The sequence below is a fragment of the Dipteris shenzhenensis genome, chromosome 31, assembly GCF_047967505.1.
Source record: "Dipteris shenzhenensis isolate YYH24624 ecotype China chromosome 31, Dip_SZ_1.0, whole genome shotgun sequence".
NCBI classification, from domain to species: domain Eukaryota; kingdom Viridiplantae; phylum Streptophyta; class Polypodiopsida; order Gleicheniales; family Dipteridaceae; genus Dipteris; species Dipteris shenzhenensis.
In genome coordinates, this window is record NC_141626.1 from 16,269,742 (window position 1) to 16,288,651 (window position 18,910).

Sequence of the window (18,910 nt, forward strand, 5' to 3'; positions counted from 1 at the left end):
GCTAGTCAAAATCCTCTTTTGATGATGGCAGAGGTAACCAAGATTCAAAGGCATCAAACATGTCAACATCTGGCTTTGCTTTGCAGTCCACAAGAGGAGAAGCTGAATGTTCAGCAAAGATTACATCTCTACTGACAATAATCTTCACAGTATTTGATTGATATAACCGATACCCTTTGCTCTCCTGGCTGTAACCAATAAATATGCATTTGATTGCCTTGTCATCAAGCTTATGTCTCAGCTGAGATGGTACATGAACATATGCAAGAGACCCAAAAACTCTCATGTGTGAAAGTGAAGGCTTCCTGCCTTTCCATGCTTCACAAGGTGTAACAGTCTTCAATGCCCGTGTAGGTGATCTATTCAGCACATAGTTGGCACACATTATTGCATCAAGCCAAAATTAATTGGGCAAAGACTTGGCCTTAAGCATGCATCTGGCCATCTCCATTATCGACCTGTTTTTCCTTTCAAAAACAGGATTCTGTTGAGGAGTGTAAGGAGAAGTGCATGAGTGAATAATGCCCCGTGAAGACAAAAATGCATCAAACTCCTTAGACATATACTCTCCCCCCCTATCTATGTTGAGGGTCACAAGCTTGCATCCTGATTCATTCTCAACCATATTCAGCCATCTCTGAAAGCATAAGAAAACTTTTTAAAGGATATACCCAACAATATCTTGTGAAATCATCAATGAGAGTCATGAAATACTTATATCCCCCAATGGCATTTGTCCTCATTGGGCCACAGACATCATTGTGTACTAGCTGCAATTTCCTTTGTGAGAGTTTTGAACAATTCTTTTGAAAAGGAAATCAATGCATCTTACCCAAAAGACAACCCTCACACACATGTTTGGAAACTGTGAGAGTCTGAGGTACATCATTTGCCATCTGCTGTGAATGTAGCTTTGCAAGAGCTCTATAATTGAGATGGCCCATTCTCTCATGCAAAAGATGAGTTTTAGCAAGCTGTGAATCTGAAATAGCCAATGCTTCAATGGAAAGTGCAGCTGAATGATGATCAAGGTGATAAAGCCCTTTTTGTAAAGTGCCAGTGAGAACTATGGCATTGTCACCACGAAGATCATAAACTAGGCATCTGTAGCCATCAAAAATCACTCTGAAACCTGAAGTAGCAATTGCTGAAATTGAAATCAAGTTGACTTCAATGCCAGGCACAAAAAGAACATTTGTCAGAGTGACAGGATGGCTTGAAATGGATGTGAGCTGCACATCTTCAACTCCTTTTACAGCATATGAAGCATTATTAGCACATGTAACAGTCCCCCCTCGAGGTGCATCAGCTAAAGAATGAAACAACTGTCTGCAAGATGTGACATGCTTGGAAGCACCACTATCAAAGTACCAGGACTGAGCATCATTAGCAGTAAAGAATGCATCAGCTTTGGAGGGATCAAATGAGACATGGACAGCCATGCCCAATCATCCTGAAGAGCATGTGCATGTGAAGCATCTTCTGGCTCATGGGATTCAATAGCATGTGAGGCATTAACTGTCAATCCTGCTTTCTTTTTCTCCGAAGCAATGCGCTTCCTGCATTCTGAAATGTCATGTCCAGGCTTGCGACAATAGTTGCATCTTTTCTTCTTTGACTTATCTGCTATATTTTTAGATGCATGGGAGGAATTCCAGCTGCTATGCGCAGATTTTGGCTTGCTCATAGGCTTGGAAGCCTTGCCTCTTCCTGTCTGCTATGAAGCAAATGCATGATCAGGAATAATGGCTTGTCTATTAGCTCTACTTGGCTCTTCCTGCAAAAGCAAAGTAACTAGCTGATCAAAAGAATAGTGGTCTGGATTACCCATGGCCACTAATCGAAGGGTTGTAGCGAACCCTTGATATGTATCTGACAGTCCATTCAATGTGGTACTGACAAGCTGTGAATTTGGCACCACCTCATCAATGTTGGCAAGCTGTTCCATGAGGTCCTTGACCTTTGTCAGGTATGCATCCATAGAGTCACCTTCATTCATACTGACTTCCTGTGATTGCCTTCTCGAATATGCAACACGAGCTTCATTGCGAATCTGATAGAGAGAAGCCAATTTATCCCAAGCATCCTTTGTTGTCTTGCAAGACCGAATGTGTGGAATAATGATTCTCTTGCATGATAAAGCAATGCATGAATGTGCATTTGCATCTCTTGCATCCCATCTTGACTGTTCTTGAGTTGGAAGAGCAGCAGCAACAGGAGTGCTAGAGAAAGAGGCATCGGGAGTAGTACCCCCTGCAGAGGGACCAGCAGTAGAGGCAACCATTGTAGCATTGGCTGGCCTCAGATCAGCCCCAGAACAATATTCCACAAATGCTTTGCAACAAGAATATGTTTCATGAGATAAGACCACATCGGATAGTTGGTACCATCCAACTTATCGTCTTCACGAAGGACTCCAAATAAATCTTGATTGTTCCCAGCCATAGCAAATGTGATACCCTGAAAAAGACTTGCAAACCCAAAAGCCTCAAGGCTATCACTGCAAAAAGCTGGCTGTCCAAAAAATGACAGCAAATATCTGCAAATTTCTGACCCAAATCAAAGGGCAAATGCAAATCTCACCCCAATGTGGCTATGGCAAGCAATGTTCACTGCAAAAACAGCAAATCTGGCAAAAGCCCCAAATTTATTGAGGGCAAATAGGCCAAAAAGAGGGCAAATGCAGAAAAGCCGCAAATTTTGCTGAAATTTTTGCAAATGTGACCCAATGTATGCAAATCTGACTCAAAGTCCCCTGCAAAAGTGACTCAATGTCCTGTAAAAGTGACTCAATGTCTTGTAAATTGACCCAATGTCCTGCAAATGTGACTCAATGTCCTGCGACTTGACCCAATGTACTGCAATCAAACAAGGAATGGAACACCAAATCCCAAAACTCTAGTGTTCTTGCAAGAAGTTGCAACTAGAGGAAATGAAAGGTATTGAAAACCCCAAATCTGCCAATGTCTTGCAAAAGCCCCAACACTACAAATACCCGTACGGAATACAACATGTATCCTGTACGGAACAATTGCAAGTACGATTGTACGAAAGTACGATGCAAGCACAACGTAGGTACGACACAAGTATGTGGCTGTACGGAATGCAAGTATGGATCTGTAGGTATGGATATGGTACGGGACAGTTACGATGAACAGCTAACGGCTGTACGAAAAATGTACATCAGTATGGAGGAATTACGATACACTATACGGAATAGGTACCACACAGTACGGTGTACGAAAGAGTACAGAGTCACCGTACGTCTGCTGTACGACGATGCAGATACGTACAGAAGTACGACGTAGGTACGTTGCCACATGATTGTACGGCGGCTCAAGTCTGTACGGAAGCAAACTGTGAGTACAGTCGTCCGTACAATCATACAGACTGTACAAATGAAGGAGCGCTAGTACGTAATCCAAGGAGCAAGAGACGAGTCAACCTGGCTCTGATAACACTGTAGAATCGGATAGGAGAGAGAGTACAGATAGCAAAACGTAGTGCAAGACTTAGCCGTCACGTCAAACTTGAATAATCCAAAAACAAAGAAGTACAAGGTACAAGTACCTAGACCTAGGACTAAGTGTCCTAGGTGTCACATAGGACTAAGTGTCCTATGTGGCCTAAAAGACACTAACACTATAAGTGTCTTTATTTATGCCTACAAGGCACATACCATGGCCTATAGGGCATCACCAGAACCACCAGAGGATGGCCTATAGAAGCATAACCACCATCATGTGCATGAGGACTCACGAGCTGAATCTGAGGCAGCCATGCTTGAATCCTTTTTCTTTTCCTTGGCAATTCTTTTCTTGCATTCTCCTATGTAGTGACCCGGCATCTTGCAATAACCCTTCTCCTGGGCTTCTCTCCATCACTCTTAGCCTTGTGAGAAGGCTGTCCAGAATCAGCTTTATGCTGATGTGCATGCTGCTTATGCTGCCCCTTCTCTTTGGGCTTGGATTTCCAAAGCATGGCATGCTCACCAGCCCCATGAAGCCATGTTCTTCATGGTTTGCTCTTCTTGCAATAGAAGTCCTATCAGCTCGTGAAAAGTGAGAGGGTTGCCACCCTCCTCAATGAAAAATTCAGTGAGGTGTGAAATACAAGATATGACTCAGAAAGAGAATTCAGAGTATTGGTTATCATCTCTGAATTAAGAATAATCTCATCTATATTCAACAATTGCTCTCTCAAGTCCTGAAGCTTGGTGAGCTGATCAGACATGGAGTCACCCTCATTCATGTGAGTATGCAATAACTCTCTCTTCAAGAAAGAGACCCTGACATTATTGCGGGCTGCAAACAAACTCTCCAAAATATCCCATGCTGCCTTTGAGCACCTGGTGACCGAATGTGTGGGATAATAAACCTTTTGACAGAAAGAGAGCTTACTGAAAGTGCTTGTGCATCACATGAATCCCACCTTTTTTGTTCTTGTGTGGGAGGCACAACTATAGCAGCCACTCCACCTAGCAATTGTCCAGCACCCTGAGCTTGTCCTCTACCCCTTCCTCCTCCTTGTTGGGGAGGAGTGGCAGGTGCCACATTCTCTGGTCTTGTGTCATCCCCATTCACATACTCCCATAAGTTTTTGGCAACGAACTGATTGCGAACATAATACTCCATAAGGAGTAGTTGGTTCCATCCAACTTATCCTCTTGTGTGAGGACGCCAAACACTTCATTGGGATTGTTCTGAGCCATAACTGCCAAAGAAAACAAAATGCAGCAAATGTAACAATAAATATCCCTTCCTAGTATATTTCAGATGCACAACCCAAATCTGCAAAAAAATCTGTCCACAATGACAGCCTGCTATCACAGCCAATCAAAGGCTCAAAATGCAACCAGAATGTCCTACAAAAGCCCAAAATGTGCCAAAATAACACTACAAAAATGGCAATTGTCTGCAATGTCACTCAATCCAAGTCCAAAACTGCTTGCAAAGATGCCAAACAACTTGTACACAGCAAAATTGCATCCGAATGCCAAAAGCCCCAAATTCTTGCAAGAAATTGCAACTGAAAGAAGGCAAATTGACTGAAAGCCCCCACAGTTTGCAATTGTCTGCAAAAGCCCCAAATTTCTCTCCAAAAATTGCAATCGAAACCAAAAGCCCCAAATACAATCTGCAACTGTCACCTGCAAATGTCACTTGCAAATGTAACCTGCAAAGGTCTCCTGCAAATGGCACGAAAACTGAGAGCACCTAAGTGCGCACAGGAACAGAACGAGATAGCTACAGGCACGGAGTTCGAGGCACGTAGGAGCTGAACGTGGCAAGACAATCCGTACAATATGGCTGTATGGCTGTACGGTACGGAACCGTGCACTTGTACGGACAAGTACGGCGCGAGCAGTGTGGCGCACTTGTACGGACAACGATGAGCGAACAGTACGGATTCTGTACTCAGCTGTATGGACATCGATGATGCTAGCGACGGGCACGTTGTTCGATGATGGCAGATTGTACGTATCACTATGGAAGCTATACGGATGGCAACGGGAGCTATATGGTACAAAACCGTACTGTTGTACAGACAACTTTGTACTGAACCGTACAATTATACAAACGGAGATAGCGCGAGCTGTACGGCATAGGAGCTGGTTGCAAGAGCTGGTCCAAGAGCACGTACGGGATGTGGAAGCTAACCTTGCTTTGATACCAATGAAGGAAATGAAGGAAGCAAGAGAGCTTGAGCAAAACGTAAGTTGAATAGAGTGAGAATGTACAATTTACAAAGGAGAGAAGGTTTTATTAAGTGACAAAACCCTATCCTAACTACTAACTGTAGTTAGGGTTAGCGGGACAAACCTCTAAAGAGGGAAAAGTGCCCCTAACCCACTTATTACATTATATTGGTCACAGCCTAGAATATGGCAATAATTCTAGCAAACACAACTACAAATGGAGCATGCAACGAGAAAAGAGTTCTAGGGGGAATAAAACTTCTCTTTATCTTCTAGATGAATGTAATAGATCAAGAATTGGTTGGAATATTAAAAAGTTCTCATAGGTTGTAGAGTGTGTCTCTATGGGTTGGACATCAAGAGTGGAATGCCAAGAGAGTGAAGGCAGTATATTGATACTAGAGCAGCTAGGAATCAAAATACAAAATCCATATCCCATACTCCTTGCAATGATGTGGATGTTAAGCAGATGCTCTAAGCGAACCCATTCAAAGCCTCAACATGGTGACATGAAAGATCACTATAAAGCAATGGCAGCAATTAAATACAAAGGATGGCTCCAATCAAATTTTGAACGTAAAATACTGGGGGATAGAGGGTGGTTGAAAATTTACGACACAACTTTTATGCTCCAAGATTGATGATTTTATGCTAGAACTCCTGATGATCACTATGGGATGATGATGGTTTTGGATATTTCATCACCTTTCATCTTTTTGATTGACAATTTCAGTGTTAAGCTTACGGCTTCAATTTCTGTTGAGATATTGAAGATTTCCTAGTGTCTTCCACTAGTGTTCAATTATGAGACTAAGTTTCTGACCCATCTAAAGTGGAAAGTGATTGCGACAATGTCTTCGTGGAAGGAGAATGAAGAAAGCATGAGAACTTTGCTTTCAGCCTGTTCCATTGACTGAATTTTTGGCAGTCCTCTCCACATCTCGGCTACACGAACTTCATTTATTATCCTTATCCTATTTGTTGAAGCATTGTAATTCCCTCCTAGAGTTGTAAAGGAGTGGTTTTAGTTCTTTGTTTCCTTAGGGCTTCATACGTTCCATCCTTAGTTCTGGAATACTATTGTCTTACGATTCAACATTACTGGAATTAAAAATATACCAGGTGCTTGATGTCTAATAGGGGGTGATCCTCATTCATACCCCACACTCTTTTTAAATGTTCTATTCACTTATTTATTTTAGTTTTAAGACCATGTGTGAATGAATGTGTTGTGGTTTAATGTTTCAGTTAATGGTTATGACAGAATTGTTTAGCTATTGTGGGACGAGTCGGAAACGCCGATATCAATAACGAGAGTTTGGGAAAGGCAGGATCTACATGGTGGTTAGGTAAACGTCTGAAAGTGAAGGGTGCAGCTATGAATCCCGTTGATCATCCGCATTGGTTGGGGGGGAAGGCAGAACACCCATCAGAAGGAAGAAGCCATTAACTCCATGTGAATCTCTTACTTTAATTAAATAAATCCTTGGAAACACACTTTTGTATAAGCACAGTTCTGACAAGAAATTAGAGAGTCAATCTGCCTCAATCACTGGCGACCTCAACCAAAGGTCACTACTGCTGTAGCTTTACCAGCCTTTTTGACCTCACTGCACTGCACTGCACATGTGAATGATAGACAGCTTGTAATTCCACTTTCATTACTATGTGCGAAGCAAACGATATTGTGAGCATGAAAGGGGTATTGCTTGCCCAAAAGAGATACTGCATTGAGCCTTCTATCGGGCTGAAATCCAGCTTATCCACCTCGTTGCACTTTGTAATCTTATTAAAACTTACTCTCTGATGTTTCAACTTTCTCACTGTAGTGGTATATTTTGACCTTACATGTTTCAAAGTTCATGTAACAGATCTTTAAAATTTTAATTAATTAATTAATTAAAAAGTTCATGTAACAGATCTAAAATGTCTCACCGAACAGCAATATCAGAGTATACATCAGCAGGCTTTTCCTGTACTGTAAGGTTCACAGATTCTGCTCCCAACTGCCAAAGGCAACCACCCAAAAACTCAGATCACATGGGTACAGCTAAGGAAATAAGATAGTAGGCTGTAGCCCTTCAAAAGATTATATTGTGAAGAATAATACAGTGCATGACATAAACTTACAACATCCCTCCCAAGTGCGGCATAGTGTTGCAAGCCATTGCAAGACCCATCCTGCCAATATAGCAAGTGACAACTTCAGTCAGAAAAATAAAGGTGTCAGCAAAGTTCACGAGGCTCGCAGAAAAACACGCATGGCAAAGCCCCCCATACCCCCAGAAAAGAGAAGAGAAGATAGCGTAGAGATGGCGACCTGGTGCACAGGCAAGTGTGAGATAAAGTTCTCAGGGGTTTCAGAACTTAATACATTGACAATCTCCATGCAAGTAGCAAGGCATTGAAAAGGATCTTCTGCCCTTAGCCACCAGCGTCCACCCTGCAAGGGCCTTGTGGCAGAATCCAGTACATTTTCCATATTCTCCTCCACAAAAGAAATACGGTCATCAAAGGAAAGCTTATCCACACCATTTCCAAACAAGTTTGCGAGATGAATCTTCAACCACTTAAGCCCTGTCGTCCCCAAAGGTCGACCTTCTCCAAACTCTAGCAACCCTCGACATATGTCCGACCCAAGGTGATTCAAATGGGGATGCATAGGATATGCACGACCACGGAAATCTAGATTGTGAGGGTAGTAGAAATGCTCTTCATCCTTCATTTTTCGAGCTATCTGCTTGAGCGAAACCACCAAACACCTTAGTGCTCTCTCTCTCTCTCTCTCTCTCTCTCTCTCTCTCTCTCTCTCTATCTATCTATCTATCTATGTGTATGTGTGCGCGTGCACGCAAATCATGGGACAGCATAAAGAGGGAATGCAATGGATGGAATCATGGGGAATTGCAATAAGGTGCTGGGTCTCGCACACAAGCTGGCCCAACAAGTAGTCAATAAATGACAAGGTATTGGGTCTAGCACACAAGCTAGCCCAACAAGTACTCAACAAATGACAAGTTTGTAATATTTTCTCTCACTGAATGTAAGGGATCACTATTAGTTGATAGTGATCGCCAATCCCATAGATCTTTAAGGGTCTCCCGCAGACTTTAATACAATGATATCATATCATCTATCTCTCTCTCCACACACACACACACACATTTTCTTTGGTGAAATCCATGTACTTTTATATTACAAGAGGCTGTCTCCAAAATGGGGAGCAGCAAAATACAAGATCAGAAAATTTCATTGTAAGAGAAGTAAATAGTGTAATCTATCTGATCAGTAGACAAGCAATCATAAAAGGATTGCCTGAGCGACGTGCAGAAATAGTAGAGCATGGAAGCACACACACCCCCACACCCCCCCCCACACACATATATATATCATTAGGATTACGGCTCTTTTTTTATTTGTCATGGGCCTCGATGCCCGCTTAGAGGCTCCACCCCTTCATCTTATTGGATCGGGTTCTTTCAGTCTCATAGACCCTTCGGACTTTCGAAGACTTTTAATATACTCTCTCTCTCTCTCATGGAAATAGCAAGACAGGACCAGCCGGCTCCCATCCATATCCAAATACAATTTGACCATGCCCTAGATGCAGTGTATATGAGCCACTTGTCACGTGAGCTACCCACCCACCTGGGAGAGGACGCAAACCTTTCACATGCTTCAGACACCTTGGTCTCGGTGGTCCAGGATTTCCCAAGCAGGTCTTTTTCCACGACTCGCTCTACAGCCCCCTCCCCATCTAAGTAATCCACGAGTGCCGAGAGATGAGATCTCACCTCATACAAGTGCAACTTTGGGACACCTAACGAGGCCAGAGGCACAGTGGATCTACCGGCACTTGACACGACTTGAAAGGCGGGCTTTCCTATCACATAGGGTGGATGCGGTGATTCGATCTTTTCAAGGAGGTAATTCCACCGTTGCCTGGCGGCTCCTGTCTGAGGGGAGGTCACCTATCCGCGTCACAGATGTTGATGTGTCATGTGTGACACACCTATACGACATCCCTCTATCTCACAACCGGAGACCCTAGGACCATGAGGGAGTGCGCACTGAGCACTTCGCACATGGACAGGAGGTCATGGCCCCGATCCTAGCATATATGTTCAATCACGTTGTGCGCCACGGTTTCCCCCTTGCTTGGAGTACCACTACCATTGTGCCGATACAAAAAGCAAGAGACACCATGGATACTCGGAACTACTGCGCTCTCATGATTCGTCATACACTGGCCAAGTTATATGGGTCAATACTAGAGAGGGGGATCATCTCCTACATGAAAGCACATGGATAGCGGGCACAGGGGTAGGCTGAGTTTTGCAGACAACATTCCACTCTTGATCACATCTTCACATTGAGGGCAGTCATTGAGGAGGCGAGGTCGAGATACCAGAAAGTCTATGCATGTTTTGTAGACTTTCAGAAGGCCTTCGATATAACCCCATGATTTCGCATAATCATGCTACTTCAGGAGATGCAGAAACATGCTATGGGCTTATATGACTCAGTCAGAGGGAAAGTACTGACCATCTAGGGGGCGAGGGATCATTGTTGGCTGATCTGATGATACAGATATTGTTGTATGCAGATGACATAGTCCTCCTATCTTCCTCAACAACAGGCCTACGAAAGCACCTAGAGGCCCTGGAGGTGTTTTGCAGAGAGAAAGACCTGACAGTCAACCTTGGCAAGACCAAGGTTATGATCTTCAACACCTCACGAGCAATTCTTCACTGACATAGCTTCACTTACCGAGGGGAGCCAATGAAGATTGTACAACCATACACTTACCTAGGGGCTGTCTTTGCAGGTCCAGTCTTCATGATGACCCACGTAGCCAGGGTGCAACTTACACAAGGGCAGGGAGCTCTAGCTGAGAAAGACTATGCTTTCAAGCACATTTCCAGGACCCCCGACGAAGGGATGGCTATTTGACACATTATTGAGACCAACGACCATGTATGTGGCACCCTTTTGGGGAGGCAATCTATCAGCGATTCAATGGCAATGCTTCGAGAGGTTGCAAGTGACTATGGGATCCAGGATGTGTAATGAAGGGGAGAAAGAAGCAACTTAGAGGACCTTTAGAGGCCTCTTAGGTGGGAAATGTGGAGGGACTATATAAGTCCCCATCCACCCTTATTTGTGTACCTTTTTGACGTGAAATCTAATCCTATCTACTCCCACCTCCTTCCTCCTACATGCTGTCTACACTCTCTCTCTCAATCTCTCTCTATCTCTTTTCCCCTCACTCCTCTCTCTCTTCCTCTCCCTCTACCCCTTTTCCCTCCTATCTCCTACATGCTGTCTACACTCTCTCTCTCAATCTCTCTCTATCTCTTTTCCCCTTTCACTCCTCTCTCTCTTCCTCTCCCTCTACCCCTTTCCCTCCTATCTCTACCCCTTTCCCTCCTATCTCTCAAGCTGCTAAGAAGGAAGTGATTGTGGAAGTGGACACCAAAGCATGTAAGTCAAAAATTCAAGCAGAGATTAAAGAACACGAAGCTAGATGTGGTAATGCGCTGAAGCCCAACATTGAATGGGTGGATGATGATGAGCAGGATGATGACGACTCTAGGCCAGCTTCTATTTTGCACTGTAAAGGTCATGCTATCCTTACACTGAAGTCAAAAGATATGCGGATTAAGCTTCTTCGACAATCTTACAAGTTGAAGGGCACCAAAGTATGGATAGCAGAGGAGCTTACACAAGCTCACTTAAGATTAAGGCAACTGAATTAGCTAAAGTCAGGGCTGCCAGAAAGGATGGAAAATGGGCAGTTTACCGTGAAGGTGTAGCACTAATCAGAGAGTTCAAATCAAAACCAAAAGACTCTCAGTCTTAAACTAATGTATGGCTATTTACTCTTCCAGACTATCATGTAGGTATTCCAAATAATGGGGGTGGCTTTTTGCACTCCTTGGGAGCTGCCATGTGCCCTCCTTAAAGCAGATGTACCAGAGGGTTTCTTGCTGTCCCATAGACCTTTTGGTCTCCAGTGGACGTTAATAGACTTTCTTTCTTTCTCCCTCTCCTCTTCCCCCTTTCCTGCCATCTCTGGCGCTTCACCAATTCAGCCCGGGCCTCCTTCATTGCATTTGTATCAGAGCCCCGACTCTAACCAAAGACTGCACACAATAGGGCTACGTCAACAATGCAACGCAACTGCAGCAGTGCTAACAAACAAACCAAAGGGAAGAAGCATGATGAGACGCTGTACTAGTGCAGCATGGAGTAGAAGGGATAACTGAGCTGCCTATCCCTTTGCCAAGCCAAATCAAAGGAGCGCATCGCTAGTAGGAGCTTTCACGAGCCTACCCGTCAACAATTCTTCGTCTTAACAACCTGAAGGCTTAAGCTTTGCACAACCAACGACGAACTAAGCCATCAACTAATTAAACTATCAACGAGCTAAGCAACAGCGTGCCTGACGACCAACGTTGCCCCGTCCAGAGCTGTCCGACCATAACGATGCACCTGCTCCCCTCCGCTTGAATCCCACGCCTAACGTGATGAAATTTGTCCCGACCTGCTATCTGGATGACCTTAGTCACAACCGCGCCACCTACTTCGCCTCACGTCGCCCAACGCCATTGCTCATTGACGAACCCTTTCATTGGGTGACTGCGACCTACATCGGCCAACGAGCAACTACGTCGACGACGAGGCTGCTCCGACAAGCTACAGTGCCTCGCCATCTTTCTGCCACGCGCGCCCTGCCTAGCCATGGATTTTTGCCCATCGGCCAATGTCCGCCGCCAATCCTTAGGTTGGAAATCATTGGTTAATTGTTAGGTTAGTTTAACTCAAGCTAGATCACTTAGGTCTAGTTGAGATTGAGTTAGGTTAGTGCTAACTAGGGTTAAAGGTTGAGTTAGGTTAGACTAAGTCCGTGTCCTAACTGTTGTAGCTGTCCTAGGTTGGCGTACTAACAGTCGCAGGTAACTTAGGAACCCCCCAACAAAAAAACTCAAAAAAAAAGGTGGCCACAAAAAAAGTCACATTTTCAGCCTCTTTTTAAGGGTCTTTCATAGCCCATTTGGAGTCATTTCGGCTCCGAGCTTCCTCTCGAGCTTCTCCATTGGCCTTTTAGTAGTTCTACTCTGCTTTCCTCTCTTGAGATTTACTGCCACCATGGAATTTCTAAAAAAAATTCTGGGATTTTGTTGTAGCTCCTCAAAACTCTCAAGCTCTTTACAAGAGGGAGGGGGGGCGGGGGAGGGACCGGGGGGGGGGAGGAGAGAAGAGAGAGAAAGAAAGAAAGTCATATTCATCCTCGGGAGGCCTCATGGGCCTATGGAACAACATGCAAAATGTCAAAATGACTTACAACATCTGGATAGTAGACCAAAGAGTCAAGGAGTGCTCATGGCAGCTCAGCTCACTTTGAAATCGGTTTGAATAACATCAGTTTAAGACTAAGAGTCTTTGGGTCTAGGTTTGAAATCTCATATGAGTGCTTGCCCATCTCGATAGACTGCCCATTTGCCCTCTTTGCATGCTTCCTTCATTTTGTTAAGTTCATTTGTCCTTTGCTTGAGCTGAGTCGGAGTGAGCTCTTCAACTCCAGACTCTAGTACCCTTCAGCTTATTGGTTTGTCTGAGAATCTTGATTCTTGAAATCTTTTCTTTGAAATAAACCTGTATTTGATTCTCTTTTCGGGTGATAAGGCCAACGTTCTTCTCATCCCATTCGATTTGTGGTATTGCCTTCTTAGTTGGCTTTGCTTCTCTTCTTCAGTGTCATCATCAAAACAATTAGTGCAATTGTCTTGCAATCCCCCAATGCGTAAGATCCTCTTGTTTCTTGCTATGGCTCCCTGCTCTTGTACCTCTCCATAAACATCACATTTGTCATTCTTGTTATGCATTGTTGCTGTAATTTCCTGTCCCATAGATTTGAGCTGAGTAGTAACAATTTCTTGTACCTTGGTCACAAGCTGTGGTGCAGGGGCTGCAATACTACATTGCTGTAAGACTTCTTGGATTACCTCTTGTTTGCCATTGCTCTTCATTTCTGAGATTGCCTTCTCCAGAGAGACAATGCGAAGCTTTGCATCTCTGAGTTCTTGTTGTAGGAAGTAAATCTTCTCAAGTCTTCTCGAGTGTGTGTGTGTGTGTGTGTGTGTGTGTGAGAGAGAGAGAGAGATACCTATTAACATCTGTAGTAGACCAAATTGATCTATAGACCAAAAAAGTAACCATTACATAAGAGCTCAAAATGGGGAGTGTGTATGGCTTCTGCTAGTGCATGAAGCCCCTTCAAGATTATTACATAGCATACTTCATTTGTGCTACTTGGCAAAGACAAACTAAAGAAAACTTCCATTACATCAGTAAAGACTAAGTCTTTGGGTTTAGCCTTGAAGTCCCTGATGAGTGCTTTGCCATCTCTGAAGAAAGCCCATTTGTCCTCCTTCCGAGCATATCTTTTTAATAAGATTTGTGGCTTTCTACTTGAGCTGGTCGGCAGTTAGTTCTTCTAACATCTATATCTTCGTACCTTTCAATTTGGTCGCTAACTCAGAATCTTTACTCTTATTTCTTTGCTCCTGCACCAAAGCTGATCATCTAATCCCTTTTGCCTAAGCCCTGTTTAGTTTTGCATATCTTGGAATTATGCCTCTCATAGACGTGGATAGGACAATCCACAAGAAAGTTCACCACTTCTCTAGGGCTGGCTAATAATAGTTCCGATGGAGTGGAGAATATGCAGAAGGATGACACGTAGCATGGGATAAGAGGAGAGGGATGGAATGGGGGGCTCAGGCAGAAAACTAGCTGCCACAAGGGCAGCAATTATATGTCCTGAGATTAGATTTAGGGCAACCACATGAGCCACCCTAGTCAGTTGGTCAGCAATTACGGCTGACAGAGGGGCTGATATATTCCCATCTATGAGCCCATACAGTGGGCAGATGTTCTGGGAAATCCCTAGAAAGGACGCGAGGCACAGGGCCATGTTCATCCCCTATAAAAGGGGCCCTTGGGGGCACATTATTCAGTGAATCCTCCAGCAGTTTTGGGCCAACCAGACACCTATCACAGTAACAGAACTAGACCAAGGTAGAAGAGCCATAGGTGGTGCCCTGAAGGGTAGCAGGAGTGCTCATCCGTGTACCTACTGAAGTCCACTAAAGACTCGTGGCAGAGACGAGTAGTGTAAAGCAGAAAATATAACATAAGGAGCTGGTTTTGGTGCCTTACCTCAGCCACAGTACACTGTAGGTACAGGTTTCGTACTTGATTTCTATATTATAACATATTCTCTGGCTGTACATTTGAGTGTTCTCTCTCTAGATCTAAAGGGTTACATTCTGCACACAGAGTGAGCTGTATCTTATGCATAGTTATGTGATCTCAAGGAAGTCTACCGCTACAGGGAGTTGCAGCAAGCAAGCTCTCTAGTTTAGATGTTATATCCAGACCTTGTATGGTGGTGGATGCATGGTGAAATGGCCAACAGGAGCTAGAAGTAAGAAGGTCACTAACAGGTAGCATGGATGAAACCGACACTAAAGACAAGGGGTACCTAGGCCCAAGCCTAGGTTATTCCAGTTTCTACTTTGATAGCAAACTACAAAAGATTAGAAAGACCATATAGAGGAGCTAGCAAAATAGTTACCAAAAACATTTCGAGACACGTTTCGTGAAACCTGTTTCCCAGATTTCAAATAGAAACATTTCGTAATTCTGATAGGAGTTTGACCTAGAAACGCATTCTGTTTACACGTGTAAAAGACATAAAATATAATGTAAATTACTGTATCCAAATTTATTAATATATTATATCTGTCAATTATATAGAGAATAGGAGGACAAGAAGAAAAAAGATGGAGGTTGAGACATGATGCTTAAAGAAAGTGGCTGTCCAAAGTTCAAACAGCCACCCTGGATTTAAATGAAGCAAAGGGAGAGAGATGTGGGCAATGCAGAAGCAAAGACTTTTGTGCAGGCATGTGCAGGAAGGAGGAATAAGTATGGATGGTATGGGAAGGAGAGGTGAGCTGAAAGAGGGAAGAGAACAGCAAGGTAGAGCTGAGAACGGTGGGTGAAAAGAGGTGTGGCGACAGTTTCCAGACATGAGATTCCCCAAACGTTTTGTCTGCAGGTGAGGAGTTTCTCACATTTCAGCGGAACATTTCATCACATTTCGACCTCGCAATAGGCGCTCTTGGTTATCTTAGCTACAAGCTCACTACCCAGCCATAGATCTAGTATAAAAGATCACCCTCTGAGCCTAAGGTTAGCCAAGCACCATGCCACATTCATGGCCCAACCCTTGTGTCCCATTCTCGGAGCTATGCCAGACAAGGCATAGGCTTGCTCTAGGTCCCTGTATCCCAACGAGTCTATCTCGAGGGATCCCCACAAATGATCTCACAGCTCATATATATGGAGTCACCTAGGGGTGTATAACCCAAGGGCACTCGTACTATGGGAATAGTTATCACGTATAAACTGACCCTTCACTATTAATTCCAGCTCATGCTATGACCTTGGGTCATAACACTCTCCCACCACAAAACAACCTACACCATGAAGTTTTGGGCTAAGAAATCTGAAAACTGTCACCACAAAGATGCCAGCATTGTCTGCAATCTTTGCCGTCCAGAACTCCGTCGTTCAGGCCAACAATTAACCTGATAGCTATAGCCAACCATTTGGGCTAAAAATCAAGTTATGCCATCTCTTGATGGGTGTGGGCAGGAGAGTTCACACGGGAGTTCGCAAGGGAGTTCGCACAGGTCGAAAGAATAGCCCCGTTTTCATCCTCTTGCTATACTTGGGATGAATGACAGACGTTGCTATGTTCTTGCAAATTCTTAAGAGACATTCCGGTTATCTCAACATTGATTGACCACGGTGGAACTACGAGTTGTCAGGTGTGAAGTTTGTGTTAAGAGCTTCCTGCTGTTATGTAGCATGAATACTTCAGGTCTAAGTTGTACAGATTGGTGACATTCACATATATAACAGTCATCCAGCAGCCAAGCTTTAACAACTGTAGCTATGTTAATTATTGACATTGATGAAAATAGGACATACACTTGTTAACATAAAGCCGAATCCATATAAGCGCATCTACGACCTTTGTATGCCTATCAATTCAATCATAACTGCATGCATCACCTTTCAACCACACACACATGTTCATCCTCCAACATTGTGTACTTTCTCACTTTTATGGAATAATATATCTTATTATACAAGAACAAACATCCTCCCAGGACCTATATTCGAAGTCATTTGATAAGATACGGTACATAGTCTGTGCATTAACCAAGTAAAATTGCCATGCTACGAAGGAATCAACTCGATAGCCACATGGCAGCTAACATGGCACGAAATCTATGAAAAGAGTGTGACAACAACTTACAGCAAGCTTCATCTCAGTGTCACAACGTTGTGAATGTAGTTCACGGTTTATCCGTCTTGCCTTTAGTTTATCCCATCTCCACTTTCGAATTATTTCCGCATCATCACTGTCTGGTTTCTCCGGAACAGGAACCTGTATGACAGAACAACTTCATAAAGGCAGATATTTTTTCTTAAGCGGGTCCAACCACTGAACCTGTCAAATTGCCAAGGAAATAAAAGCAACAAGCGACTTTGTCCACCTATAGCAGCTTTCAGCTTATTTAAAAGCTATGGATCAGTAAACCTCTTAGTCCCGGTAGTTTCCCAAACAGATCCACGAAAGACAATCGGGCTTTCCTAAGGGGAAAAAAAAAAAGGTAAAGAAAGAAACCCATCTCCCTCCAAAAGCCTTGTACGTGGCAGCGTTATACTGCACCATTTCATTAGAAGGCACATAGATTTTCTCTACAAGCCAAATAAGTTAATAATGAGTCAATGGTCACAGTGAAGAATGTGTTTACGTCTTCACGATCGACCATGTCAGCAATGCGACCTCCTTCTTCCCACACCTTCTCTACAATTTCAAGCACCCTCCTGTTGATTCTCCATGTTGTTGAACCAAGTGCATCCAGAGCCTGCAATGAAGAATGACATAAGACATTATGGACAAACAGGAAGACATCCAGGTCTCTTTGCAATCCAACATGGAAGCTTACATTGAATACAGCCCGCAATTGACGCTTTGGAGTGCATTTTAGGGTCTCGCCTAGCTCTCTTGCTCCATGTGTCCGCATAATGCACGAAGGTAAAAGAAGATGCCCCCCTTTCCTATACCTACATGAGGAAACACTGAGCCTGAGTTCCCGATTCTGAGATCCTCCAACAAAATGAACCTGAGGACATATGACACGTCCTGTAACAAGGCAAGCTCACTCACAATATATTCAGACATGCAATGAATGTAGAAATACTAAAAAAAATTACCTTATTAAAACATTGTAGTGCATTAGAAAATCCTAGTGCATGTCACACAAAGATTTATCGATTAAATGGTTAAAGGTTCCTAAAACAACTTGGACATGCAACTTTCAAATGTTCATCCTCCCTCAAATGTAATAGAGTGAATGCTTGCAGCTGACAGGGAGACAAGCAGGGTACAACTGGCCTTTCTGGATCGACTAGCAAAACTCAGCCTAAGCAGGCACTTGGGGAAGAACCCTACAGAGGAAAAGGTCATTGGATTGGCAGCATATTTGTTGAAACTTGGGATGGGGCTCCACTTTATGAAACCTTGAAGATGTGCCCTCCATGGCAGTGCCACCAATACCAAAGATCCTGGAAGACATAGCTCAGCTAAATGCTGTGGGAAATGCAAATGCTCAGCAAATAAGCCCCAGTTGTCAATTCCAAAAACATCAGACTTGCCGCCACCAAAACACATATTTATGGGATCCATCGCAAACCAATCACACCAAGTTTTTTCAGAATCAAGACGGCTCATATAAAAGAGAAAAACCTTCATGGAAAATGGGCTTGAGGCCAGAGGAAGGGGTGTGCCGTGTGGATTCCGTATTTTCTCACCCACTTTCAACAGCTACAGGTAAGAGCTTAGGGGCAATGAGGAAAATAGCCTTTTAAGGGAAAAAGGAAGCAGGCAAAAGATAAATAACAAAATCAAAATACGCTATAGGGAAAATTTTGAAGCAAGAAAGAGGAGGGATAGGCACAAGGGCGGTATTTCCCTTGGGTTTTTTACTTTTTGCTTTTTTCCATTTTCCTTCCTTTCTTTTAAGCTTTCCTGAGTGCATGTGCATGTGTTCGTGTTTCATGTTG

The 18,910-nt window shown here is 43.6% G+C and overlaps 1 protein-coding gene across 1 annotated transcript in view; it reads right to left on the bottom strand.

Annotated features, from left to right (window-relative positions):
- LOC147881105 (DNA-directed RNA polymerase 1B, mitochondrial-like) overlaps positions 1–18,910 on the bottom strand; it is a 94,298-nt gene that overhangs the window by 26,742 nt on the left and 48,646 nt on the right. The window contains exons 6-11 of the mRNA XM_087370260.1: positions 17,794–17,911; positions 17,599–17,712; positions 17,097–17,228; positions 8,019–8,435; positions 7,829–7,879; positions 7,634–7,704 (exon numbers count right to left, since the gene is read on the bottom strand). Coding sequence (XP_087226386.1) covers positions 7,634–7,704; positions 7,829–7,879; positions 8,019–8,435; positions 17,097–17,228; positions 17,599–17,712; positions 17,794–17,911 — 903 coding nt within the window. The remainder of the gene's footprint in view (positions 1–7,633; positions 7,705–7,828; positions 7,880–8,018; positions 8,436–17,096; positions 17,229–17,598; positions 17,713–17,793; positions 17,912–18,910) is intronic.